The 25,834-nt window shown below is 40.2% G+C and overlaps 17 protein-coding genes across 17 annotated transcripts; 9 read left to right on the top strand and 8 right to left on the bottom strand.

The window, feature by feature from the left end:
- Window positions 1-117: 117 nt before the first annotated feature.
- KL928_004483 (uncharacterized protein) lies at window positions 118-1,905 on the bottom strand (the record flags this gene model as incomplete). Its single annotated transcript, XM_043205186.1, has 1 exon — window positions 118-1,905. One exon carries the CDS (start codon window positions 1,903-1,905, stop codon window positions 118-120), a length of 1,788 nt encoding a protein of 595 aa, XP_043057975.1.
- A 172-nt stretch (window positions 1,906-2,077) lies between these two features.
- Window positions 2,078-2,881, top strand: KL928_004482 (uncharacterized protein; the record flags this gene model as incomplete). The annotated part of the gene is made up of 1 exon (XM_043205185.1): window positions 2,078-2,881. One exon carries the CDS (start codon window positions 2,078-2,080, stop codon window positions 2,879-2,881), a length of 804 nt encoding a protein of 267 aa, XP_043057974.1.
- Window positions 2,882-2,982: 101 nt separating this feature from the next.
- On the bottom strand, window positions 2,983-3,627 carry KL928_004481 (uncharacterized protein; the record flags this gene model as incomplete). The annotated part of the gene is made up of 1 exon (XM_043205184.1): window positions 2,983-3,627. The coding sequence occupies one exon, from the start codon at window positions 3,625-3,627 to the stop codon at window positions 2,983-2,985; it is 645 nt and encodes a 214-aa protein (XP_043057973.1).
- A 199-nt stretch (window positions 3,628-3,826) lies between these two features.
- KL928_004480 (uncharacterized protein) lies at window positions 3,827-6,775 on the bottom strand (the record flags this gene model as incomplete). Its single annotated transcript, XM_043205183.1, has 1 exon — window positions 3,827-6,775. The coding sequence occupies one exon, from the start codon at window positions 6,773-6,775 to the stop codon at window positions 3,827-3,829; it is 2,949 nt and encodes a 982-aa protein (XP_043057972.1).
- A 520-nt stretch (window positions 6,776-7,295) lies between these two features.
- KL928_004479 (uncharacterized protein) lies at window positions 7,296-8,798 on the top strand (the record flags this gene model as incomplete). Its single annotated transcript, XM_043205181.1, has 1 exon — window positions 7,296-8,798. One exon carries the CDS (start codon window positions 7,296-7,298, stop codon window positions 8,796-8,798), a length of 1,503 nt encoding a protein of 500 aa, XP_043057971.1.
- A 618-nt stretch (window positions 8,799-9,416) lies between these two features.
- On the top strand, window positions 9,417-11,135 carry KL928_004478 (uncharacterized protein; the record flags this gene model as incomplete). The annotated part of the gene is made up of 1 exon (XM_043205180.1): window positions 9,417-11,135. The coding sequence occupies one exon, from the start codon at window positions 9,417-9,419 to the stop codon at window positions 11,133-11,135; it is 1,719 nt and encodes a 572-aa protein (XP_043057970.1).
- Window positions 11,136-11,579: 444 nt separating this feature from the next.
- On the top strand, window positions 11,580-13,349 carry KL928_004477 (uncharacterized protein; the record flags this gene model as incomplete). Its single annotated transcript, XM_043205179.1, has 1 exon — window positions 11,580-13,349. One exon carries the CDS (start codon window positions 11,580-11,582, stop codon window positions 13,347-13,349), a length of 1,770 nt encoding a protein of 589 aa, XP_043057969.1.
- A 131-nt stretch (window positions 13,350-13,480) lies between these two features.
- Window positions 13,481-14,443, top strand: KL928_004476 (uncharacterized protein; the record flags this gene model as incomplete). Its single annotated transcript, XM_043205178.1, has 1 exon — window positions 13,481-14,443. The coding sequence occupies one exon, from the start codon at window positions 13,481-13,483 to the stop codon at window positions 14,441-14,443; it is 963 nt and encodes a 320-aa protein (XP_043057968.1).
- Window positions 14,444-14,456: 13 nt separating this feature from the next.
- KL928_004475 (uncharacterized protein) lies at window positions 14,457-15,572 on the bottom strand (the record flags this gene model as incomplete). The annotated part of the gene is made up of 1 exon (XM_043205177.1): window positions 14,457-15,572. One exon carries the CDS (start codon window positions 15,570-15,572, stop codon window positions 14,457-14,459), a length of 1,116 nt encoding a protein of 371 aa, XP_043057967.1.
- A 99-nt stretch (window positions 15,573-15,671) lies between these two features.
- KL928_004474 (uncharacterized protein) lies at window positions 15,672-16,991 on the bottom strand (the record flags this gene model as incomplete). Its single annotated transcript, XM_043205176.1, has 1 exon — window positions 15,672-16,991. The coding sequence occupies one exon, from the start codon at window positions 16,989-16,991 to the stop codon at window positions 15,672-15,674; it is 1,320 nt and encodes a 439-aa protein (XP_043057966.1).
- A 242-nt stretch (window positions 16,992-17,233) lies between these two features.
- KL928_004473 (uncharacterized protein) lies at window positions 17,234-19,054 on the top strand (the record flags this gene model as incomplete). The annotated part of the gene is made up of 1 exon (XM_043205175.1): window positions 17,234-19,054. One exon carries the CDS (start codon window positions 17,234-17,236, stop codon window positions 19,052-19,054), a length of 1,821 nt encoding a protein of 606 aa, XP_043057965.1.
- Window positions 19,055-19,082: 28 nt separating this feature from the next.
- KL928_004472 (uncharacterized protein) lies at window positions 19,083-20,240 on the bottom strand (the record flags this gene model as incomplete). Its single annotated transcript, XM_043205174.1, has 1 exon — window positions 19,083-20,240. One exon carries the CDS (start codon window positions 20,238-20,240, stop codon window positions 19,083-19,085), a length of 1,158 nt encoding a protein of 385 aa, XP_043057964.1.
- An 89-nt stretch (window positions 20,241-20,329) lies between these two features.
- KL928_004471 (uncharacterized protein) lies at window positions 20,330-20,917 on the top strand (the record flags this gene model as incomplete). Its single annotated transcript, XM_043205173.1, has 1 exon — window positions 20,330-20,917. The coding sequence occupies one exon, from the start codon at window positions 20,330-20,332 to the stop codon at window positions 20,915-20,917; it is 588 nt and encodes a 195-aa protein (XP_043057963.1).
- A 33-nt stretch (window positions 20,918-20,950) lies between these two features.
- On the bottom strand, window positions 20,951-22,432 carry KL928_004470 (uncharacterized protein; the record flags this gene model as incomplete). The annotated part of the gene is made up of 1 exon (XM_043205172.1): window positions 20,951-22,432. The coding sequence occupies one exon, from the start codon at window positions 22,430-22,432 to the stop codon at window positions 20,951-20,953; it is 1,482 nt and encodes a 493-aa protein (XP_043057962.1).
- A 197-nt stretch (window positions 22,433-22,629) lies between these two features.
- KL928_004469 (uncharacterized protein) lies at window positions 22,630-23,121 on the bottom strand (the record flags this gene model as incomplete). The annotated part of the gene is made up of 1 exon (XM_043205170.1): window positions 22,630-23,121. One exon carries the CDS (start codon window positions 23,119-23,121, stop codon window positions 22,630-22,632), a length of 492 nt encoding a protein of 163 aa, XP_043057961.1.
- A 1,081-nt stretch (window positions 23,122-24,202) lies between these two features.
- Window positions 24,203-25,056, top strand: KL928_004468 (uncharacterized protein; the record flags this gene model as incomplete). Its single annotated transcript, XM_043205169.1, has 2 exons — window positions 24,203-24,862; window positions 24,985-25,056. 2 exons carry the CDS (start codon window positions 24,203-24,205, stop codon window positions 25,054-25,056), a joined length of 732 nt encoding a protein of 243 aa, XP_043057960.1.
- A 58-nt stretch (window positions 25,057-25,114) lies between these two features.
- On the top strand, window positions 25,115-25,834 carry KL928_004467 (uncharacterized protein; the record flags this gene model as incomplete). Its single annotated transcript, XM_043205168.1, has 1 exon — window positions 25,115-25,834. A coding segment is annotated over one exon (720 nt), but the record flags the coding sequence as incomplete, so codon positions are not given.

Raw genomic sequence — 25,834 nt, 5'->3', positions numbered from 1 at the left:
AACCCGTCTTCTACAGCAAAAAGTAGTCAGTATTATAAGGATAATATTTGAAATTCGGGAATTGAGCGGAGTAGATAGTATAGTATATACAAATAAATTAAATGGTAAATTTCTCTATTAATTGACCTTCAAATCGATGTGGTGGTCCTTGACAAAAAATTGCAGTTGATCCAATGGTAGATTGTCAGCATCTATCTTTCGAATGTTGTTGAAGATGTGAGAGTAAGCAGCATTGAGTTTCGTGTCCTCTCGCTGATAGGAATAGTAGTTAGATGAATTTGCAAAGTATGGTGAACATTTTTTCCAAAGCTTGAAGTACAAATCAACTTTTTCTTCCGATACCATTTTAGAGTTGATTGTTGCATCTCTGATAGCAAGCCAGTCTGCATTGGCGATCTTTCTGTAGCCCATGGATGCATTTGCTGAAAAGAGCTTTTGTACTAATATGATGATTTCAGAGGCCTTCAAAGTCAATGAACCAGAAGCCTTCAAACAGCAACGATAAAAAACATTGGTTTTTGGGAAATTATATAGGTCTGCTGCTTTGACAATAGTGTGGAAGACCTCGCTATTACTCCAACATGAGGAGTTTGTCAGTAAACAATTGAAAAATGGCTCATCCATAGACTTGACCTTTGAATAAGTTTTGATTACCTGTTTAAGATGTTTGATACCATCAGGTGTGCATCGTGGGTATTTTGAAAAGAAAATTTTGAAAAAGAGATCATTAAGCGATGATGACATGGAAGAGTTTGATCGATGGTGTATCTCGTTATATTCCCACGTTCGTTCCCAGATATTCTGGACCAAGTTCAAATCATTAGTTGTTTGCCAGAGTTTGACCATGTATGGCTTAACGTAATTCACTTGCAGAGGAGTAGGGTAAGGTAATTGGCCTTTCGCAGCGCTCTCAAAAAACATACTTGAAGTTGCAATATCGGGCGAATAAGCAATAAATGAAAGATGCGCATTCGTCATATAACTCAGCATTTTTGGTGTTGGTACTTTATTCATATGTTCACATTCTTTGCAAACATCGGATGTTATTCGCTGGAACAATTCTCCGGCGACACTCGTTTCACCTTTCACAAGGCAAGCTTTAATCATTCCAACTACTAAGTCCGGGTGAATATCATTTTCCCCTTTATTCGACTTCGCTTTTCTGACTTTAATATGGTCATACAAATCTCTGACCTCTTGCATATCAAAATCACCCGTATCCACCAAGAACTGGATGACGCTACCTAAAACTGGTTCTGAATCAAATATTGGTTTCAGTCTGTTATTAGACTTTCCTTGCTCCCAGAATTGGACAGCTTCCTCCACAAAATCCAAGTCCTTGTAAGCTTTGAAGATGTTGGATATACCTGCGGGACTGACGTGAAGGGTCGGAAACCTCAATATTTCGTCTGTTATTTTTCTCAACGCTTTTATCAAGTACACTTTCGTACTTTTTAGTGAGTGATGCAAGTCGTTGTCTAAATTCTTATTTTGCTTGGCCAACTCGTATCTGTATATTCTTAATCCATTTCTTAAAAGAGATATCAAGCTGTCCATCCTTTCTTCCCTTAATTCTCCTGTATGAATAAGATTATCATACAAAGGCATTATTTTATGAATACTTTGCCAAAATCCTTCAACTCCTCCAATCACTTCTCCAGTCTTACTGTCGTATGTACAATTTTGAGACGTGCATTCGTCGAATGCCACCAATTGTTTGTAATATGGAAGTGACTTTTTTGGCAAGTGAGAGATCATGTTTTTGAGTTTTGGAAGAAGTTCATCGAGGTTGCCAGTGTTGGTACCATTCTCGAATGCTATAACAGAAGACTCTCTGGTATGTGCCGAATATCTTCTCACAGCGGTGGTACATACCTTTATGAGCCAACGTGATCTCGGTATCATAAGAGAATTTAGTACGTGAAAATATTTATTGCAGTTTTTTTCGTTTATGGAGTTAAAAATTGAACGAAGTCGTTTTTTGTTTAAGGTTTGTTATTTTGAGATTAAGCTCACCATATTGCATTTTTAAATTGTTAAGTGCTCTACTAAAACTTGAAGATATTGCCACGTTGAAATGGCGTCATTACCCCCACTGACAGAATCTCTTGTCCCTTTTTTAGATCCCTACCTGCCACAAATAAATCGTACGGTTTCACTAGACAAAGCCGAGACTGATGAGAATCCTCCTTTTATTACTTTAACATTTGCTCAATCCATCGATTCAAGGATAAGTAGCTCCCCAGGTGTCAGAACTTCGATTTCACACTTAGAAACTAAAACTATGACCCATTATCTGCGATCGAAGCACGACGCTTTACTCGTGGGAATCGGTACTTTCCTGGCAGATGATCCAAAACTCAACTGTCGCTTCAGAGTAAATCATAACGGCATGGATCATTTGATAAGACCCGTGATTATTGACCCCACATTTAAATTGGGCTCTTTTTATGAAGGGTCCAAGCTCAGACAAGTCTCCTTAGATAGCAAAGGTCTTCCACCGATTGTTGTAGTGAAGCTGTCAAAAATCAGATCAAACCCCGAAATCGAGAGCTTTTGCATCCAGCATGATATTGTGCTGCTTCCGTTGGAGGGTGAGCTAGCGTCTAAGTTTCAATGGATTGAAGTGTTTAAAGAATTAAAGAAGCGATCCATCAGATCAATAATGGTTGAAGGGGGCGCATCGGTAATTAACAGCTTGCTCTCATCCAGAGACTCAAGAAGTGGACAGCCTCTGATTGACTCATTAATAGTAACCATCAGTCCGATTTTTCTAGGCAAATCAGGAGTTGAAGTCTCTCCATGTAAAGAGCTCCGCCTTTCAGACGTGTCTTGGTGGACGGGAGTGCAGGATTCCGTGATATGTAGTCACTTGAACTGATAATATGTCTCAAGATTTATTCAAAGCTTCGAATTACAGTACTAAATGCTAAATTGATTAACCTTCGTTCATATTGATGGATGTTTATACAGCGTTGAGCCTCAAAGACAGATTCTATAGGATGCATATCTTCCAGAAGTCTCGGATCTTCTAATTATCTTGACAACTTGTCCACGACGGAGTCCCAAGTATCGAGCAACAGGGTCCTCTCTTTGAATTCTGGGTAACTGAGATTCTTTTAATCTATACCGAGCCAACAATTCTTTCTTCTCCTCGGTTGACAGCCTGATATGTTTAGGAACTAATTCGTGGTGCGTAATGTTGACTATGATATCAGCTTCCTGGAATGTCTCGATTGTGGCTGGTTCCGCAACCGCGATCGCTTTTGTGGCCGAAGGCGTCATGTTCTGTTGGTAAATAAAGATTCCTGTAGCAAAGTTCTTGTCTGCGATATGTTGGCAAAAATTCTTTATGGTAGTTATCCCAACAGAAGGCTCATCGCAAAATTCAACCCATAAAGGCCCCAGATCTCCATATTTCTCCGCAGCTTCTTGAGAAGCATTAGCTTGAAATGACATGAGTTTTCTTTGTGGCATTCCCATGGAATCACATATCTTCTCTCTGAATTGGTCAAGGGATATATCAATTTCCTCTTGCGTTATGTAATACCCGCGGTCTCTCACCATTTCTTTCACAGTCCTGTAAGCCCTCCATAATCGAGAGGTAGTGCGTTCAACGTCATCCATGTTCGGAAGTTTTGTCTCGCAAAAATTGACCACAAACCGTAATATACTCTAACTAGCAAGGGTGACTATGAAATGCCCCGGTCAGATAAATTCCCAAGTCTTGACAAGTATACGAGGCTAACCTTAAGCTAACTAAATTAACCGAAACAAAAAATTCTTTTAGAAATAATTATACATTGTGGTCCGGGTAACTAGATGATCATTCTTCAAAGCTGAAAACTAATTCAGTGTCTGCACTTGTTCTCCAAATTCGAGTTTTGACAGTTAGTAGAGTCATATGAGGGTCTAGCTTTTGGCCTTTACACCATAGTTGAATATTTTTCTCCTGCAATGATTCCGGTAGCTTTTCTCTGACAAATTCACATACTCTTGCTATTCGTAACTGTTGATAAGCATTTAAGCGGTGTGAATCAAAGCCTCCCATACTTTCAGTACTAATCGACGGATGGGGAACAATTAGGAATACAATTTTCGGAGTTTCTTTGACAGTGGCGTAACCAAATAACAAGTACTTGAGAGCCCATAAAGGCATCATCTTCTCGAGTGTTGTGTAGTTATTTTCGATCTCTGATTTTCGAGAACTAAACAAAGCTTTTGTTTCCGTCTTGCCCTTCTCACTTATAACTATAAGAACATCATTGGATTGGGTAACTTCCGGGTTATGATCCACAACGTTTTTGAGCTTGAGTTGACCTGAAGCAACATAGTTTTGTAATTCACTATAGCTGCTCATATTAGCTAATATTTCTGCCTCCGTCAACCTTTTGACATGTTCAGCAGAAGAAGCCTCGTTGTTTGAGGGGGAAGTCGTGCTAGAAGCGGCTGCTTTGTACTTGCTGAAGAATTTTCGTTTCGACTTTTCCTTCTCCACATCAGATGATTTTTCTCCAATGGAGTCGTTGACACTGGCCAGGGAGACGAGGTTCTCTTTGTTGATTACTTTCGATAATACATTCGATGAGTTCGTGGCAGTGCGTTGAACGGTGGTATGATTGCAAGGTAACATCGCATCTCTCGTCTTGAGAGAATCTTTTTCATAATCAGCAAAACCCAGAAATAGGGATTTCAATACCAGCTTTCCAACATTTAGTTTTGTCGATTCTGGGTCAATGTTTTCGTCGTAATCGAATTTGAAATCCTTATACTCCATCTCAAATTCGTCTAGGTAAATATCGCAGCTAGCAAAGTTGAATTCGTCCATAGTGATTACCAATTTTCCCGCTTTCGCATGAGCGCTACACCACATCGGAAGAGATTCCATAGTCTGGATACTCTGAATTAGCTCATCAAATTGTGTATCAATGTCTGTTTCAGCTGATTTGTTTCCATGATCAGATAGATGTATCTCTCTTTTAAGTGAGCAATCTATGACATCAAAAATGTACATTTTTCCACCATCATCCAAAGCGGCCACATGTCGACGATTATTTAGCATTCTGCATTTGATTATTCCATGCTTTCCCCTCAACACCTCAATTGGCCTAGAATTGTAAGGGACAACAGAAACGTAACCATCTGGTAGCTTTTGAAACACAATATCCAGAGGTTTTTTGCCGAACTTGTTCCGTATTGTATTCTGTATTGAATCCTCGTAATCGTCATTGATTATAAACTCAAAGCTTGGGCCTCCATTCAGATTGACTAAATATGACTGCCGTCTGTCGTCTACTTCTGATTCGCTTTCCGAATCTTTCATAGTAAGATTTCTCAAGCCGCTCGTAGTAGCAGATAAGGAGCCCCCAACCTCAAAAATAGGTTTGTGCAATTTCATTTGTGATATCAAAGCATCATCAATGTAATCCAAGTTCTCACTTGATAGTTGACTAGCTATGTCAACATTTTCACCACGGCTGGTTTCGAATGAGTTTCGACTCGTAATATTCAGCATTGACAAATTCCTGTTGAGCTTGATACCTTGGTAGAGCAGCAATTTGTCTGTCTTGGGAATCGTCCAATCAGTGATGTATCCCAAATTATTGCTTGCACTGGAAGCCCAAATAGAATCGCTGGAGCCTGTAATACTAAGAATTCCAGCTTTATCAGAATGTCCATTCTCTTTCAAGTTCAGTCCTGAGTGGAAATTCAAATCTGCGACTGCGGTAGCAATGCCAAGATTTTGATTCATTCTAGAGTTCAAGTAATCCTCGTTGAAAATATCGAAGTCCGACAAGTTAGATGATCGGAGATCCGTCTTCATAAGAAGGCCGTTCTTGTCACCTGAATAGAAAATGTCAAAATCTGATTGCTCCTCCGGTACGTAAAGCGACCAAACAGACGATTCATGTATGTCTAAGTTCCTCATTATCCTGTTCGTCCTTAGGTCCCATAGCTTTATCGTTGCGTCCGACGACCCTGAAAGTATTCCTCGGTCTTTTAGGCATAGACTGCGAACCGCATCTGTATGACCAATAAATGATCTCACTGGTTTTTTTATACACCGTTTGTCAAATAAGTAAATAATTTGCGAAGGGCCTCCAGAAACTATCATATTTCCGTGACAGCCAAGTGTGTACACAGATCTGTTCTCTTCTGTGCTTGTGAAAAATGCTGATTCTTCTTGTTTTACTATGTCCCAAAGTCTAATAGATCTATCGAGACCACCCGAAACAAGTTCATTTTGATTGAAGTCCATCGACTTGACATAGTCATTATGAAACCCCAGAGTTGAAACGACATTTGTCTCATAATTCCAAAGTTTTACTGCTGAATCATGCGAACATGATGCAACTAAAGAGGTCTGCGGAAGGACACACATATCGGTAATCCAATCTAAGTGCAATTGAAGTGACGTTATCATTCTGTAGCAGGTTTTTTGGGGTCTAATATAGTCCATCCCTCGACGAATACTTTCCTCAAGAGACAAGATCACTGGTTCGTTGGTGAGATTATTTTTAATAAAGCTTTTGACTTCAGATGCGGTGAGGTTCAATCGATCAAAGTCGTCATAATCTGGATTTGATTTCGACTCTTCAGTGGGAGAATGCATCAAAATCATGCCATCTCTCCCACCCGAAAACAAAATCTCTCTATTGTGGTCATATTCAAGTGAGTTCACACCTAACGAATGAGTATGATGAGTATCCGAGTCAATGACTGTTGTGTCTAAGATGTAGCTGACAGTGTATTTAGAGTCCTTGAGTGGATGCATTGCAAGACTTGGTAAAATACTCAACTTCTTTACACATAAATTTTCTTGATGTTAACTGAAATGCGCAAGTCGTCTTTAGTTGGCTGAATTGAAAGTTTCGAGCATCAAATTGAAATCTAACATGCATCCAATCTTATAAGCAAATACATTTAGCAATAATTTTTCAGTGTTTGTTGCCACCCCACCAAATGACTTTTTCTCTTTGTCGTGTGGCAGCTCCAACTGTAGTGCAGCAAAAAAACCGAGCCTTCCCGATAAATTTTGAGGTGACACAGAACGATCTCCCTTAGTATACCGTTTTCATTGAAAAGTAGCAAGTCAGAGTTATCGATTAGCTCATAGTTCTATTCGTTTCCGAAAGACGTTGAGCGATCCATTCTTAGTTGGACTATTGCCAAGCATAGGGGGCGAAGCACCACGAAAGCACCCACATCAAACATTCATATTTTATTGTTGTTCGCGATCGCAGACTTGTGATTTCCTTGACCAAAATAGTATAGAAGCTTGAGCTTGAGAGATAATGGGTAATGCACCAGCGAAAGAAACACGTTCTCCATCAGGATCCTTTTCAAAAGACAACGTACCGTCGCCCAAGTCTTTGGTGGGGTTGTCTAAAAGGAAGAAAGAGAGAGATAGGGAAAAACGAAGACAGAAGGAACAGCATATGCTGGATCTAATAGTTCGCTATCAGGAGAACGTAGACGGAGGCTATTTAGCACCATATGGAAACTACAAAGACGGTCTGAGCTACAGAACAGATGTTGTTCGAGAATTGATAATTGAGAGAAAATTGGCTCCATTTTATACACCCTTGGAAGATTTTGACGAACAATGGACAGATGGTGAACTTCTACGCCGGCTTAAGTGCCTTAAGCTGCATGCTCCAACAAGTGAGTTGCTATTAGATGAGGATGAAGATCCAGATGATCATAAAATACACCAAAGTGCTAATTCCATGCGAAGAAAAGAACATAAAGCATTCAAACGTCATCTCTCTGAGATGTCGATAAAGTTTCAGCGAGATGCAGAGTCTCGATTCACCAGAGACAAATCAGTAAGTGAGAGTGGGATCAAGACTTATCCAAACATTCCCTCAGATGACCTTCTTTTGACACTATACCGGAATGCTATTGAATGTCCTATATGTTTTCTTTATTACCCTCCTAACCTCAATTTGTCGCGATGTTGTGTTCAGCCGATATGTACAGAATGTTTTGTTCAACTGAAACGCCTGGACCCACATCCCCCTCATGACGAAGGAGCTGCGCCTAATAGTTCCGATGAATCGGAGAAATATTCTGATGAGCTCATAAGCGAGCCGGTCAATTGTCCTTTTTGCGCAATGTCTGATTTTGGTGTGACTTACTCACCACCCAACCTATGGACTGGTATCGGCGGACGGCCACCGAGGGATTTCAACCTTTTACCCGGCGTGATTCACGAAGATCCAGATACACCCCAAGGTGCCAGTCGTTCTTCAGAATGTCAGAGGAAAGCATCTCTTGGCTATGCAATGACGAAGTCTCACTCTGCATCAGGTACCCCACCCAAAAGGTCTACCACCTTGTCGGAGTATAGGATGAGCCAAGGTCAAAAGAGTTACGAGGATTCAGTATCCATGAACTCTAAAAATAGTGATAATAGTTTTCAGATCAAAAGCCTTGAGATCCCTGACCCTGCTCGGAGAAGAAGAGGTTCTCTGCCTGCCACGGCGCCTGGCGTAATTACAGTGGACCTCATCCGTCCTGATTGGGAACAAAAGTTACTGAACGCGAGATCAAAACTGGCAAGAAGATCTGCTGCTGCAACTGCTTTGCACGCGTCGTCCTTGATCTATGACCAAGATGACTCTCACCGCACGTACACCAGCAGGTTCGAAAGGTCATACCGGAGAATCGACAGTTCAAATGGGAACGATCGCAATAGTCATACAAGCATTGAGGAAAGAATGATAGAAGAAGCCCTCAAACTATCATTGCTTGACGAAGAAGAAAGAAAGCTGAAAGAGCGCTTGAAGAGATAAGGGCCGATTGATGGTTGACGCGTTGTTAAAAATGAATCTACGATATTCTATTGTTTAGCTAACTATTAAAAGAATTGAATTCTGTAAAGTATGTGTATATAATTTTGTGATTGTGAGCTCAGGACGATGAAAATTCAAGGATGTAAACAGTACGGTAATCTTGGCTCTACACCAAAAATATACATCTCAATTGTCACCGTCTTCGAATGGTGTATCTTGGGTTTCTTTCAATCGTCTTATTAGTGAAGTAAATTATGTCATGATGATGTAAGAAATTTCTTGCACTCTTCTCACTACCAATACAAAACTTAAGCTCTTACTTAATTGAACAAAAAAGTAAATTAAGAAATATACCCTTTTACAAATTTTTGGTTCTCTCGAGTACTACTTCTTGACAGCTTATACTTTTCATTTTGAGCCACCGTTTAGTTTCAGGTTATAGTAACGCCCATAAGTTCAGCTGAAATCCGGAGACTTTTTCAGTCAAAATCCCAAATTTTAACGAGCGTTGGTCAATGCAAAATGGAATCCAATTCAATATGGGACATATACTTGTCAGCCAAAAATATACTGCCACTCTATCCCAGGATAGAGAACAGAAGTTTGAGGGAAGAGAATATGAGACTACAACAAGAGCTTAATTCAAAGCCAGGTGATGGAAGTCAAATGCAGATTAATGGAAATGCCCTTACTCCATGTTCAACGTCACATGTTTCGGCTTCACCTATCGCAGTGAAAAGTTATAAAACCTATTGTTGCAAGCAGGAGCTTGCAAAGACTGCCATAGGAGAGGGATATTCATCCGATAGCAACATGAGCAGTTCTAATTTGATAACACCGCCAAGTGACCTTCAAACTAGCGTTCAACCTGCAACGTCTTCTCCAATTACGAATTCAACATTTGTTACACCTATTTCTATGTCTGAAAGCCCCAAACGTGCGCAAAGTAAAAAGACAAGGGAGCTCAATGATATGCTACAACTGAATTTAGATGACTTGTTAGACCTCAGGAACGACAAAACGCTTTTGTGTGAACATGATCCCGACTTATTCAAAAAGTATCCTGGCACACTCTCCAACAATTTAAACCAGCTCAAGTCATCTCCATCCGTTTCATCTCAAAATATGACAGTTTTTTCGCAAAATTTAGAAGGTCTAGGAAGGAATACCTTAGATTCAAAGTCACAGTCTTCCAATACTGAATGGAGTAATTCGAATTCTCTAGCATCCAAACCTAAAGATATCAACGTGAGCAGGCAGACACACGAGAGTCAACAGATTCATTCAGATAGATTTTCTGTCACTCCTCCATCGAAGCCTCTCTCCAAGTGTTTCAATTGTGGGACCACTAAAACCCCTCTTTGGCGAAGAGACTCGCAGGGCAATACTCTCTGTAACGCATGTGGCTTGTTCCAAAAACTCCACGGAACAATGAGACCCTTATCACTTAAAACGGACATCATCAAGAAGCGAAATTCCAAGCGGCAGTCCTTTAGCCAAGTTCAACAAGGAGCTATATTCACCAAGCAATTTGGCATTAGTCCTTCCACCACGACACCGAAACAAAAATTGCCCTTCCAAGGTAGCCCACAAAATTTAACCAGTCCTGAAATGTTTGGAGCACTTCAAACAAGCATTCATTCTGGTATAATTGCCAATCAAAGTGTGATTGTGTCTCAGAACTTCTCTGATTCGCCTAACTATGTTCAAAGGTCTAATATGGACTCATCCTACGAGACTCAGAACTTCTCTAATTTCGGATTACAACCTGGACATTTCTATCAGCCAGGAGGAAATAAACATTCAGTCCCCCCAGTCAACAACAACCGATCAAAAAATGTCCCAATTCTTCCCAAACCGTCAAACAGATTCTCGCAATCACTTTCGAATCCGAATACTCCGTTAGCAACTACTCCTATCGCGCCTCAATCTCCAACGGCTTATTCTCCGACAAACTCAGGATCGCTCCCATACTTCGTCAATCATTCTCAGCCTCAAGACATACCACGATTCAAGAGGCTCAAATCAAGGAGTTGTCTGTCTGCTGTATCAGATGCCTCTCCTCCTCCTTTGGCGCCCATGCCTTCTAACTTGTCCTCCCGACAAGGGTCCATCCCTAACAACCTCTACCACGACATTCAAGCTAAACGAGGTATTGTCAGTCAGGGATTATATACCGATGATGCGTCTGTCCGCTTGAGCTCTGTGGTTGATGGCGAAATCAGCTTTGGAAGACTAAAACTCTACAAACATGGTTCTTATGATCCGTCTATCGTTGACTCTAAAGATGAAAGTTGCACGTTTAAAGATCTTGATTGGTTGAAGTTTGATGTTTAATGGTCTATTAATGCTTTTGAATACAAAAATACCTGTGTATGCTTTGCTGTCTCAGCTTGCAGACCCAATTCTTTAATTGCTATCAAGGAAACAATCTAAATCTAATATTCCGCTTTGAATCTTGCTGCTATTCTTGCTTCGACCATCTATGGTCTTCTTTCTTGTATGTGTAATAAGCTTGGTTCAGCTAGTCTTGTTCCATTTCTATTATCTGAAGTTATGAATAAATATACTTTCTTTCAGCTGGTGCCCGAGTGATTGTTTAAAAAGAGTTTAAAGATCCATAAAACCAGAACGTTAAAATCGTTTTTTTATTTCAATTTTTTTTTGTTTTTTTTGTTTGGAGGGCATCGACACTGAAAGAGTTCTATAAAAAGCTCTAACAATTGAATCTCTCGCCAGGTTGATGGCAACTGTTCTTCACGACTGAATAGATATCCTGAGATGTTCCAAAATACATTCGGGCCAAATGCAAGCAATACAGGTAATCAACACAGTAGTTCGAATATAACACCTTCAGGTTCGAACTGGACCCAAAATAATGGAGTTCTCGTGGAAATCACTGGCTGGACAAATGCTGATGAAAAGGACTTGTCATCTTTCATTCATCGGAAGACAAAGGTCAATATTAAGATCATTCATGCAGATCGTATAACCGGGATTTTGAAAGCGTCGGTGAAAACAGATGGAGATGCGAACACTTTGAGCAAATGCAATGGGATTCGCTTTGCAGGTAATATTCTAAGAATCAAGATTCTGTCTTATTCCAGTACCACATCTGCCGCAGGGGGGAATAGCACTGTGGCATTAATCAAATCTGCTCTTTCTTCAAGGTATGACTCCACATCTAGACTACTCAATTTAGATGGTATACGCAATGACGTTAATACTGAGCTGCGTGGAGTTCTTTCAAACTCTCAAACTGCATCTAAATTCTTTTTGGCGATGTTGAAGATCGCTCTTCAAGAACATTATGAAATTGAATCGTTAAATCTATCCAACAACAACCTGGGAAACAACTCAAGAGAGCTTACTGAAATGGCAGTTTCTTTACCAGGCCTGAAAAATTTGGCATTATCGAATAACAACATCACCAAGCTTGACGCCTTAGAAAAACTGAAAAACAAGTTACCTCACTTACGGGAACTTTGGATAACAGGTAACCCGGTTGATAATCCTACCGCAACTGGGGACATCATCAAAACTTTCCCCCGTCTTATCATATTGAATGGGTTACCAGTGAGAGACGAAAACAAGCTTACCAAATTGCTTTCTTTTCCTATCCCGAATCAGAGTCTGTTTTTTGAATCGTCTGATTTGCAAAGAGTGGCAATACAATTCACTACGACCTACCTCAGGCTATGGGATCATGATCGTATAAGCCTGATCAGCCTATTTTCTCCAGAGTCTCAGTTTTCTTACCACTTCGACACTACTCACATTGTGGATACTCCTATCGGTTCCGTAGATTCTAAGGCAACCAGGGTGCCACAATCCGTCGCCAGTTCCTGGGGCTCATATATTTCCAATTCAAGAAACCTGATGCGGGTTTCCGGACTTAGGCCTCGGATGTCTAAAGTATTTAGAGGTGGAGAGCAAATCACGCAAGCCTTTCGATCACTACCTGGGACAAAGCATGATCTTGAAGAAAATCCCCAAAACTACTCTATCGAGGTTGTTTCAGTGCCTATTCTGAATGCCATGCAAATATCAATTCATGGTGGGTTCAAAGAGGTCTCGCTTCCCGTCGCTACTGGTAAAGATTCTAATTCCAGGCAGGGGAGTCGATTTGGAGCTTCGACCGCAAATTCTCGTTCTACTTTGGAAATGCGCTCTTTCGATAGATCACTTATGGTGATAGCTGGTCCTAATGGATCTTATATTGTCGCTTCTGACATGCTACTACTCAAGCCATTCTCAGGTTCGGGAGCCTGGTACCCAAAAGTTCCCTTCGACTCGCTTCAGTCTTTCTCTACTCCTTCCAATGGACAAACTACAACAAATGCAATAGAAGCAATATCAATCCCATCAGACATCGCAGCGAACTTGAACATCTCACAGCAACAACTTTTATGCAAGGTAATGACAGAAACTAACTTGGTTCTACAATACTCTTTGTTACTTTGCGAGCAAAGTAACTGGGATTACGGGACTGCTTTGATGAATTTCCAAAACTCTAGGTCTCAAATTCCAAGTGAAGCTTTTCATTCATAGTTGACTGACAATATTTTCTTCCCTATATGTACGTAACAAAAGATAGTGGGTAAATTTGAATATAAACTTTAATTTACATTTTCGTAAATAGTTCAATTTCGACGCCAGAAAATCTTGAAGCGCAATGAGTGATGAGCGTACTTGATTATTACTCGGAAGATGTTGTGGCGGCTGAAGAGCCTGAAATTTTAGAGGCTTCAAATCCAGTGTACGTCGATGACTCCTCGTACTCTTGTGAAACAATTCATCCATGTGTCTCATCAGGTATTGCTTATATCCCTAGTCAAGAAAACCTGTCACAACTTGAAAGTCAATTACAATCCAGACAGGTAAAGCATTCCGATGGTGGTGAACCAGACACCTTTGATGACTCGAATTCAGCTCTGGATGAATTTTTGAACAAAGTACGAGAACGCGTAGTTTCGTCAAAACTTGAACGTGAATTAGAAGAGTGGAATTTGATCATTGGAGCCCTGAAGGATAAAAGTGGCTTACTTCGCAATGCATATTTATCGAAGCATACTGAGCTACACCATGATGAACCTGAAATCAGTTTCACTGTTGATTCAGAAACCGTTTCGAAAATTCTTTTATTATTGGAAAAAGTTGAAAAGCTGGAAAACTTGACAGGAGCTGAAAGCAGCCCTATAGAAAGTGGTAGCATTCAATTGCAGCTCAATGTTCTGACTCAAAAAATTCAAGCTTTGCAGACTTACATGTCCCGACAAAGCAAAAAAGTGCCTACCAAAGTAGCAATTACCGATAGCTTGTTCTCGATTGAAAGAGAAAGCTCTTTGCTTAAAAAGATCGATTACCTGTATGAAAGATATGCATCATTGCGCATATATAACTTGGAGAAAGTCAATACTAAATTGAGATCCATTGGCTTAATGGCAAATTCTATTGCTCCTTCAAGCGACTTTCTCAACAATGCAGACAGCGAATTTAATGCGATGCAACGTCAAATCACAGATTGGGAAAACAAGATTTCTGTTATTGAGGCACGCATGGCTGAAAACCGTAAAATGATGGGGGAAAACCAATCTCAAGTGGAAATTTGGATCAAGAAACTAGAAGAAAAGCTAAAGAGCTAATTGTTTGTAGGTTTTATTTTGTTACTATCGTTACCACATCCTGATCGTGTACCAAATGATTTAGACCACATTTCTGGGGAGCCACTCCAAATTTGGATGATGAGCCCCAAACCAGAGCGTACTTGAAGTTTTCTTTCAAATCTTTGTGAATTGAATTGCAAACATCTTCGATTGTGGACTTATTCCGAACAACCAGTGGTTCCGAGAAATCAGGTCTTGCATTCCTCCGCTTTGTGTACAGTCTCAAAAGATTCAAACGATACCATATTTCCTCCACAACATCATCAATTGAAAGTTCCATTTCGCAAGACATCACTGTGGTATTCGGCTCCCGTGCAATTCTATCCACCTCCTCCAGCGAAACGGCATCAATTTTATTGTAGACGTAAAGACAAGGTGTGTATACCACATGCTTCTCATTGATTACATCAATCAAATCGTCTACAGTGGCATCTTTATCCTTCAGTGTAACATCTGCGTTGTGTATTCTGTATTCCTTCAGTATGGAGGACACAAGCTTTTCATCTAAATGGGATGGAGGGTTTAATGAAATCAATTTTATACCCCCCGATTGTTTGTATTTTATCATGATGTCAGGCTTGATTTTGTTCAGTCTGATCCCAATGGCCTCGAGTTCCTTTTCTAGATTCTCGCGCTGATCAGAACCTTTAGTTGCATCAAGGACCATCAAAATTAAATCTGCAGTTTTCGCGGTTGCGACAACTTGTCTTCCTCTACCTTTTCCCTCACTCGCTCCTTTTATTATTCCAGGTAAGTCGACAATCTGGATTTCAGCTCCTTCATAATGTAAAACACCAGGAACAGAAGTCAATGTTGTGAATTCGTATGCTGCAGCTGCTGACTGAGTTTTTGTAACTTTTGATAAAAAGGAAGATTTTCCCACAGATGGGTAACCAATCAAGCAGACTCGAGCATCTCCACTTTTGCTTACCTCGAATCCTTGACCTCTGCTGCCTTGGTTGGAAGAACCATCTGGATCCAAGAGCATTCTTCTATACTTTGCTAACTTTCCTTTTAACAGCCCTAGATGATATTCAGTTGCTTTATTCTTTTGAGTTCTCGACATTTCATCTTGAATCTCCTTTATCTTTTCCGATATATTCACCATTTTGTTAAGCTAAAAATCTCCAGAGTATTAAGTCTCAGAAATAGTTTGTTTATTCATGAAAATCACAAAAAAAAAACTCTAAATCCTTTTTCGTATCTATTATTTACTATCAGGAGCCATCTTTTGAAGCCATCTTTTATTGATATTGTCTGGCGTCTCAAGACACTCCAGCTGTTCGATCCGTGTGTAGGATTGTTTCCTTGGCGCACTGCAAGTATTCGAACCATGTTTTGACATTTCTTCACTTGGTTCGATAACATGTCTCATCGTGGTAATAATAGTGAATTTGGCTCTAAAATCTACCCATAACTGGCTAAATTTTGCAAGCTGGATTTTGTCTGAGGTAGAACACTTTAACCACACAACGCTATTGTCGAATTCGCAGTCATACAAGACTAAAGGAAGAGGGCTGGCAATTGCATAATTTGGACGGCCTGGAAAGAGTTCGACATCAAGGAGCTTTCTCACTATTTCAGGTTTTTCCAGTTCTTGGCCCACCAAAAACAGAATGGACATCATGGATCTCACTTGATGCCAAAGAAATGCTGATCCCTTGAGACTGAAAACGTAGGTCTCTTGTCCCAAATCTGTTTTTTCTATCGACGAGGATATGATTTTCCGTTTGTAGTTGATAATCTGTTTGGATCCATCTACCTTGCAGAAGTTACGGAAATCATGCTCACCAATAAAATAAGATGCTGCCTGTTGCATCATCTCAATGTTTAAATTTGCCTTCTCAAAGAAGTATTTGTAATGTCTGGAAAGGCAGGAAAACCTAGCATCAAATCCTTCTGGTGGTCTCAAGCAAATGGAATGGATTCTTATATCTTCGGGGAGAACTTTGTTGAGGATTTTAACATAATCAAGTTCTCTTGCGTCGTTGAGTGGATTTGCCATCTCGTCTTCGGTCAAAGTCGACCTCACAGTCAAAGAAATCACCTGATTCATTGCACTGACACCTTTGTCAGTCCTGCCACATCTGCTGAAATCACAGTCAGTCGGGTTTAAATTGCGGATTAGCTTTGTTTTCTCTAAAGCTTTCAATATAAATAGTTCTACTGTTGGGACGTTCGATGTATTATTTTGATAGGCGAGTCCATGATAATTCCACCCCAAATACGAAAATTTCAGAGCTATTCTTCGCTGATTGTACTTGGAAAAATCAAATTCTCTTCTCTGCCTTTTAGCACTTTTGGAAAGGTGATCACAACTACTTGAAATTAGATGAGCAGATTTGATTATATTAGCACCTGATTCATATTCTTTTATGCGTTTGATTAATGCATCTTTGGTCCATGTGCTGTAATCCGGCATCTCGGACATCTGAAGTGCTACTAAAATATGAAACCGTTCTTGTCGACAAAGTGTTGGTTTTGATCTTTGGCGATAATGAATGCGAATAGAGCTAAATCTTTTCATATGACGAAGTCAGAAAAAGGTAGCAGCTTTTCCCACTTGACTCTTTTGCTTCAAATTCTTTGCATATGAAGGCACAATTGAAAATGACGAGATCACTTTTATTGGCCACCTTTCTCGACCCAATAAGTAAAGAAACCTTCAAAAAAAAAAAAAAAAAAAAAAAAAAATTGAGGTGAAAAAAAAAACATGGTGAAATCTTATTTGCTTTAAGATCAACTTTTCTCATAATTAGGCTCCTCTATATGGCGGCAGAAAATAAGCTGACGTGGGACTCCTTGCCTTACCAAATACTTCCCTGGCTTCGGGAAGCTTTGGTCACAAGGGGTTACGAGAATATGACTCCTGTGCAGGCCTCAGTAATCCCTTTGTTCTCTGGAAACAAGGATGTTGTGGTACAAGCTGTGACGGGTTCCGGTAAAACACTGGCATTTGTAATTCCAGTGTTGGAGAAATTATGTCATTTCCTACGTGAAGAGTCAGCATTCAAAAGAGGGCATTTTGGATCCTTGATTATATGTCCTACTAAAGAGCTAGCATTTCAAATAGAAGCGGTCATCAATAATCTCGTTGAATTATGCCCTGACAGCGATTATCAACTGAAAACTCAAGCTGTCCTTGGGGGTGTGGGATCTGTATCGACAGATGTACAGAATTTCTTGAAATCTCGAGCGCAAATTATCATCGCGACTCCAGGGAGAGCATTGGAATTTTTACAACAATCTGTGGTAAAGTCCTCCAGTTGTCAAGTTTTAGTTTTGGATGAAGCTGACCGTTTACTTGATCACGATTTCAATTCAGAAATGTCCTTGATTGCCAAAATTTTGCCTCGACAGAAAAGGGTGGGAATGTTTTCTGCAACTATGTCTGCAGTGATCGATGATGTGTTCAAGCTTGGTATGACCAATCCTGTTCGTATCACTGTGAAATCTGATCACTTAAGCAAGAAGCTGGTACCCTCAAAGCTAAAGTTGTTTTATAGCATTGTTCCAGCCGATGAAAAAATAGGGCTTCTCTTCCATATGCTGGAATCTTATCAATTCAAAAGGGCTATTGTTTATTTTCCCACATGTGTGTGTGTTTCTCACTTCTATTTGTTACTCAATCATCTCTTGTCCTGTTTGAAAAAGAAAGTCGAAGATTACGAAGTTATGAAACTATATTCCTTGCACGGCAAGCTGCAGCTGGAAACTAGGATAAAAACGCTGTCTCGCTTCTCTGGGGTCTCAGAATGTAAGAACGTGCTGCTCAGTACGGATGTTGCGGCTAGAGGATTAGATATACCGGATGTCGATCTCGTTATACAACTCGATCCCCCTACAGACCCTGACGTATTTGTCCACAGATGTGGGCGGGCGGGTCGTGCTGGAAAAACAGGCACTGCTGTGGTGTTCTTGACTCCAGGCCTTGAAGAAAGCTACGTTGAATTCATGGGTCTGAGGAATGTCGAGTTACACCATCTTAGCCATGCTCATTACAATCCTCAAAAATTTGAATGGATTGATATGGAATCTCGTGCCTGGTTACTTGCTGATAGAGCTAGACATGAGATTGCGACAAAAGCGTTTGTGACTTACATCCGACATTACTCTAAACATTCTGCTGCATCTATATTCAGAGTTTCTGCCTTGGACTATTGGAAACTCGCAAAAGGGTTTTCTCTTTTCAGGTTCCCGAAGATGCCAGAAAACAAGTTCATAAATGATTTTCCTGACGGGGGATTTATTGATAAAAGTGTGGATTTTGAAAGGTATTCGTACCTGGGCACTCAGAAGGAGAACGCAAGATTACAAAATATTAATTCATCTTCAAAAGCAATGCAGCTCAATGAAGCAAGGCTCGCTGTAAATGCACGGAAGGAAAAGAACTTACCTTGGAGCAAGAGGTCGAAGTCTAATTCTAACGAAAGTCAGTCGTCGTTAAGCTCCAAGGAACGGAAAGTTAAGGAACGGTTATTGTTACCGGATGATGGAATTCAAGAGATACAGGATGATTGGAAAGACCTCGTGAGGGCCAATAAGAGACGAAAGGCCAGCGAAATTACGGGTGTTTTTGATGAATTATGATTAGAGGTTTCGTATGCCTAAGTACATATCAAATGTTAATAATATCCCTCAGGTCTGAAGGAGGGTCGTATTTAAGAGCCTCTTTCCAAAATTTAGATAGATGTCTGCTTCCTGAGTCACAGGCAACAAAAACAATGGTATCCCCTTTTTTAGCCTTCGTAAAAGCTATTCTTGCCGCAGCTACTGCATTCACGCAAGAACTCGATCCCAAAAAAAGGCCCTCATTCTCGTTGAGATAGCGAGCCATCAAAATCGCTTGTTTGTCGCTGACCTTCTCGGCCGCATCGATATAGGATTCCCCCTGTGAGAAATTCTTGGTAATTCTGTTTAGTCCAATCCCTTCCACTAGAGTGTCAACTTGGTGCCTTCTTCTGGTTCCTTCTTTCTCGACGGTGTCATACATGATACCATACTGAACTCTGTTGAAAAGGCCAGACCCTTGGGGATCTGCTAGAATTGTCTTTATTGAGTTATTTTTTTGTTTGAAAAATATTGAACAACCTGCAATCGTGCCACCCGTCCCTGCCCCTGAAACAAAAAAATCTAGCTTTCCTTCAGTTTGCTCCCATATCTCTTTTGCGGTCGTTTCATAGTGAACTTTCCAGTTGCATTCATTCTCGAATTGATTTGCAAATACAGCGTTATTACTGGAACTGGGATCACTAGCTATTCTATCGGCTCCACTTTTTGCTGCATTTACATATTGATTTGGATCAACAATTGATGCCGGTTTCACTTTTTCAATAACAGCTCCATACATTCGTAGGAGATTTACTTTCTCATCCGATGTGTCATCAGGTAAGCATATATGCGCTGTGTAGCCCAAGGATTTACAAAGCATAGCTATTGAAATGCCCGTAGACCCCGATGTCCCTTCGAAAATGACGTCGCCCCTGTTGGGTGTAATCAAGTTTCGATCTTCAAAATCCTTTATAATTGCCAAAGCGACTCTATCTTTGGCTGAGCCCCCTGGGTTGCATAGTTCCATTTTTGCGTAAATCTCACAGCCTGTAGCTTCGGATAGTGAGCGTATTTTGAGAAGAGGTGTATCGCCTATTAAGTCTGCCAAACATTTGGCTATTGCTCGTTTCCGTTTAGACCTCTTGATGTTGTGCAGCCATGGATAGAAAGCCACAATGAGGGATAATATTATTGCTGCGTGAGTCCCTCCATGAATTTGAGGCATTCTAGTTAGCTACACTCAAATTTTATACATGTTACAATTTCTTTCAATCTTTTTTGAATCTAGTCCGATAAAAAATTATTGGTAGACAGATGCCTTCTTTGAAAGAATTGGATTTCTTGGAGTTTCTGAGAAGATGTATGCTGCTGTTTCACATCAGAATCTACGAACTATACAACAAAAGTGATCTGACAAAACAGTTACTGGCTTCGAATTGGTCAAAATGTATAACATTAATATTTACTTATACCTTTATCGCAATCATTACACATCAAATACTCATGCTAATGGGACGCCATCTAGGATTAATATCAAGACATACGGATGTGTTCATTGAAACTCCGACCCATTGCTCACATGTTTACGTTTCTGTCAACGTCATCCAGAATAGACCGAAAAGAGAGCTTTTGAGTCGGCCCATAGTATACTACATCGAATTTGGTCCTGACGATTATGAAGATCCGGATCTAGGAACCACGCTTGGCTTTCTACGCAGGAAACTTTTAGCGCTTTTGCGAGAGAACGAGCTTTTGACTAAGCATAATCAAAAATTGAATTATATCCAATGTGATAAGTTGGAAATCTTCAAAAAGGAGCGCTTGCTAACTGACGATGGAGAATTTCTCTGTAATATGGATGTTAACACAGGCGATAAGCTCACTTGTATTGCCCTGATTTAGCAAGTGATTAGTTAGTTGTTGATCATTAACGAATCAGAAATCCAATTCTTCCCTATTGGGCATTGTAGACAAATTTAAGTAGGGAGAAAGCTCGGCAGACATTATACGATCATTTGAGGTCTCGTTTATTTGGTTTTTCCCGGCAGAAGTTACCTTGGAGTCTTCTGTTCCTTTGATCCAGCTGCTGCTTCCCTTTGCATGTCTCAACCAGTTATAGTTTCCGGCATAAATTTCAAATAATCCCAATCCAAAGTTTCTTATCACTTGTAACAGTAACACCATCAAACAAAGTAGAATTGCACTAGTTATAACTCCGAATGCAACAACAGATTGTCTTCCAGGTAAGTCATGATTAGCTAAACGATAGCGAAGATACACTCTCACAATCTTGAATATTATAAATCCCAACCCAACTGTACAGCACAATGAAAAGAAGGTGGATGTGATTTTCTTTTCCCTTGAAGTGGAGTAATCCGCACCGAAAATAACAAACACCGAGAGGACTAGAGCGGCCAGTGACAAACCAAACTCTGCATCTGTCTTGTCTGGTGCTATAATTAAGGCTTGAAGAAAGTATCCTGGTGCAAAAAATAAAGCCAACAATAAGGCATCCCGATGTAAATTGAACACTGTATTAGCATAGATCATTTTCCTATTGTTACCAATAGTCTCTCCCGTGAATTGTTGAAACTTGTCTTTCAACTTAAACCCAATAGCAAACTGAATGACACATACCAGGCAGGCAAGGATAACTACGGCAATGGATAGGCTTTTGATGTGAACTTTTGCAGCCGCCGTCCCAGACCCGAATGCATCAGTTGTTGAGGTAAACAATTGACTGTATGTGGCAAAGCTAGTGATTGTCGTATTGATCTCATTATACTGAATCCCCGCATAGATCGCCATTGCAGCTAGAAACAAAATGGAAGACGCCAAGTGGTACACATTCCTAGTATATAAAACAATGAAGGTGGTTAGTATCTGATAAATTTCGGCATAGATATAGAGTGCTAAGTATGCACCCATGGCGTATCGCTTTTGTTTGAGGTAGGATCTGTAATACCCATAGATGGCTAACACCGGGTTAAAGTCATCATTTTTTGACTCTATCAGCTTGAAGCTACTGAAAAACAATCCACATATAGTGCACTCAAGTGCAAGAATTATAGCGGCTGATATGGAAGAAGCAAAAAGAAACAGCTTTATCCATGCGTTATCGTTGTCTATCACATTTTCACGGACTTTTCTCCAAAATGTCTTTTCTAGTTCCTTTTCGAGATTGTGCTCTTTCGGGCCATCAAAAGCCATACTCTTCTCCGGAGCTTGCAAACCTGTAAACGAGTAATTATCCACAGATCCTCGTACAAGGAAAGATCCCCTATTTGATGCCGAGCGTGACCTTGAGCCTGATCTCGAAGTGGAAGTCGAACTTCTGCCTGAGCCCAAAATCGATCTGCTTCCAGATCTGTTCGACCTCGTCTGGCTAGTACTTCGAATACTTCTCAAAGTGTTCATTATATAATGAGCGAAAGGGATAATTGATGGAAGAAATTGTAGCTCAAAATAATTTGAAGTACAAAACAAAAGTTACGTTATAAGTTTAAGCTACCTAGGCAGGGTCCAGAATTAATATAGGGAAATCTTTTATGATACTACAGGCTGATGTGATTAGGTAGTCGTATATTATAGCTTCAGTTTCAGTCATAAAAAGTCTAATGCTTCCTGCCATTTATGCGGGTCTTTGTAATTTTTGAAGAATGATCATTCTTATGTTTGGGTACATGAGGCTGACGGTGTAAAGATCCTTTTTTACTTATAAGGAGAACGGGATCGTTTTTCTGCAGTATGCTGTTGATTTCAGTTGCAGGCTTTTCTGGTGAAGGGTTCGATGAACTATGCTGTATATAACTTGAACCGTGCAAGTTTGTTTGTGTACTGCGTTGGTTTGGAAGTTTGTTAAGATGATCACATTTGCTAGTATCCTCATCAGCACTCAACCGATGCTCAGCAGGATTGTTGTACATCCAGTCAATTCGTAGTGACTTAGACTGATTGAGTTTCGCTGGTACTTCTTTGATTGCATCATCGATAGCGGTCTCTTCTCTTCTTTTTGAAAGCAATTCGCGCTCTTTTTCCCACACCTTGGCTCTATTCTTTAGCAGTCTCGGGTTCCAAGACTTCTTGAGGTTGAGGTCGGAAACCATAGGTAAGATTATGTCGCTTGCCTAAGTGAAAAAGAAAAAAACTGTTATTCTTTTAAACAAACGACTTCGGTGACATATATATTTGTAATTAATGTTGCTAGTGTAATAATATAACGTACTCTGTCCCCAACCAACAGGCTACTAATGATAATCAAAATCTGGCATCCATATATTTGAGCGAATATGTAGATATCATCAAGACTACAAAGCAGAATTCACTTTAAAATCCGTGTATTTTGATATTTTTCTTTTGAAGACCGAGCTGCTGGATTAAGAATTCCATTACTTTCAATCTTTGATCTCCTTGTAATTGAATCACCTCCCCTAAATCATCATCTTTCACAATGTTGCCGTTACAGGCAAAGTCTTTTTTCAACACTTTCAGAATCCTCTTCAAATCGTACTCTTCCGGAACCCCTTGAACAGTTGTTAGTGTTTTCCTTCCATTCCTTTGCTGAATGCGAATATGGATATAGTTTGTAGGTTGAGTTTCAGCGTCTCCAGTATCAGCAAAAGGATCTAAATGTTAGCTAGTAAGTTAAAGAGCCTTTGGATTCTAAAGATGAATGAACATTAGATATAAGTGCACTTACCAAAGGATTTGAGGTTTTCAATAGAGCTCATTGATTGAATTGCACTGTAAAAGTTAAATAAAATTTATGTATTCAAAAAATTTTCTGGTTTCTGGAATTCTCAATCGCTCTTTCGGTTTATCAGATAACAGCATATTTTGTTACGCAAGCTATAACCTTGACCAGTTCCTAGTAAGAGATTCCTTTATGTTTTCAAGTACATGCGCATGTTAGGCTACCTCAAATTGACATACTCGCTAACGTTGACAACCACTGTCCTTGAAGAACGCTTGTTAGTGATCCTAACAATTCTTATGGTGTCAAGTAATGGAATCACCTAACGACCTTCGCTTGTTAATAGTGTTAGCTCGATAAATGTAGTAGCGCAACGTGTTTAAGTAATCGCCGTGTTTTTTTCTTTTGAACACCTCACAACTAATCTCAACCTCAATAGAATTCCGCTCTCATATTTAATTCACCGGTAACATAACATAAGAATTATTTAGATTATGCTTAGTTTCGGAGGTCATTCCAATTTGGACATTCAAACAAGCTTGAAAAAGGCCTGCACTGCCGACACGGCAGCCCCCAAAAGAAAACACGTTAGAGCCTGCATCGTTTACACTTGGGACCATAAGTCGTCTCGGGAGTTTTGGCATTGTCTAAAGTTATTGCCTATTCAATCAAATGATACTCAAATATTCAAGACGTTAATAGTCATTCACAAGGTGCTGCAAGAAGGTCACCCTACTTGCTTGATAGGAGGGTACAAAAACATCAGTTGGCTTGAAAGTCTCAGTCGATTCCCCAACAATAGCGCTACCGGAGATTACACAAGACCAATCAAGGAGTACGTCTTCTACCTAGAACAGAAGTTAAGGTTTCATCACGATCATAGAGGTTTCAACGGAATGTTCGAGTATGAAGAATATGTCTCATTGAGAACTGTTAGCGACCCCAACGAAGGTTTTGAATCCATCATGGACTTACTATCACTGCAAGATTCTTTGGACAACCTACAGAGGGTCATATTCTCTTCTATACGACATACTCCAGAATCAGAATGTGTTATTAGCTCTTTGGTTCCGATCATCGCCGAGTCTTACGGAATCTACAAGTTTTTGATTTCAATGCTAAGAGCTTTGTACAAGTCTTCCGAGTCTGAGGAAGTGATCACTCCCTTGAAAGATCGTTTTGATGCTCAACACCACCGTCTTTTTGAGTTTTACGCTGATTGCTCTTCCATCAAGTATCTCACAACTCTCGTTACAATTCCCAAACTACATTCAAGTCCTCCAATTCTTCAAGACGAAGAAGACTCACAAGAGCCCCCGCTAGAACAACAAGGCATCCTGATCAGTAATTCCGAGGAGCACAATGTACCGCGCTCTAGTATTATTCAGTCCCAGCCTACTGGAGCAATGGTTGACTCTTTTGTTAGGCAACAGCAAGAATTGGAAGAACAACAAAGACAGGCTGAGGAGAGAAGGCAAGCTGAACTTCTCGAGCAACAGATGGTGCAGAGAAATCAAGCACGTTTCTGGGAAGAACAGCAAAGGCAACAAGCAGTATCTCAGGAGCTCGCTCAGAGTCAATTATTAGCCGACCAAATGCAACGGCAAGCTCAGGGGAAAATGGCCGAATTGGAACAGGACTTATTGACTCTAGGAGGGCAGCATGAGAGGGACCAATTGATGCTCGAGCAATACGATCAGAGAGTTAAAGTTTTGGAAAACGAGTTGAGGATTGTGACACATACGGCCGAGGAGCAATTGGCAGTCAAGACCTCCCAATGTTCTCATTTGGAGGAACAGATTCAATACTGGAAAAATAAGTATGAATCATTAGCCAAATTGTATTCCCAACTTAGACAAGAGCATTTGAGTCTTCTGGGTAAGTTCAAGGTGGTCCAACAGAAGGCTGCGTCAGCTCAAGAATCTGTGGAAAAACGGGAGAAACTGGAGAAAGATTTGAAAGCAAAAAATATTGAGTTGGCAGACTTGATAAAGGAAAGAGATCATGCAAGGCTTGCTTTGGCTAGGATAAAAGGAAGTGATTCCGAGGAAGTTCAGCTGCTCAAGACGCAACTGAGGGAGATGGAATCTAAGTTAAGATCGCTCGAAGATACTCACTCCCAGAAC

This window comes from Ogataea angusta (genome assembly GCF_019207475.1).
Source record: "Ogataea angusta isolate 61-244 chromosome Unknown 61-244_NODE_10_length_428612_cov_89.696788, whole genome shotgun sequence".
Lineage (NCBI taxonomy): Eukaryota > Fungi > Ascomycota > Pichiomycetes > Pichiales > Pichiaceae > Ogataea > Ogataea angusta.
This window is presented reverse-complemented; position numbering and strand designations above follow the sequence as displayed.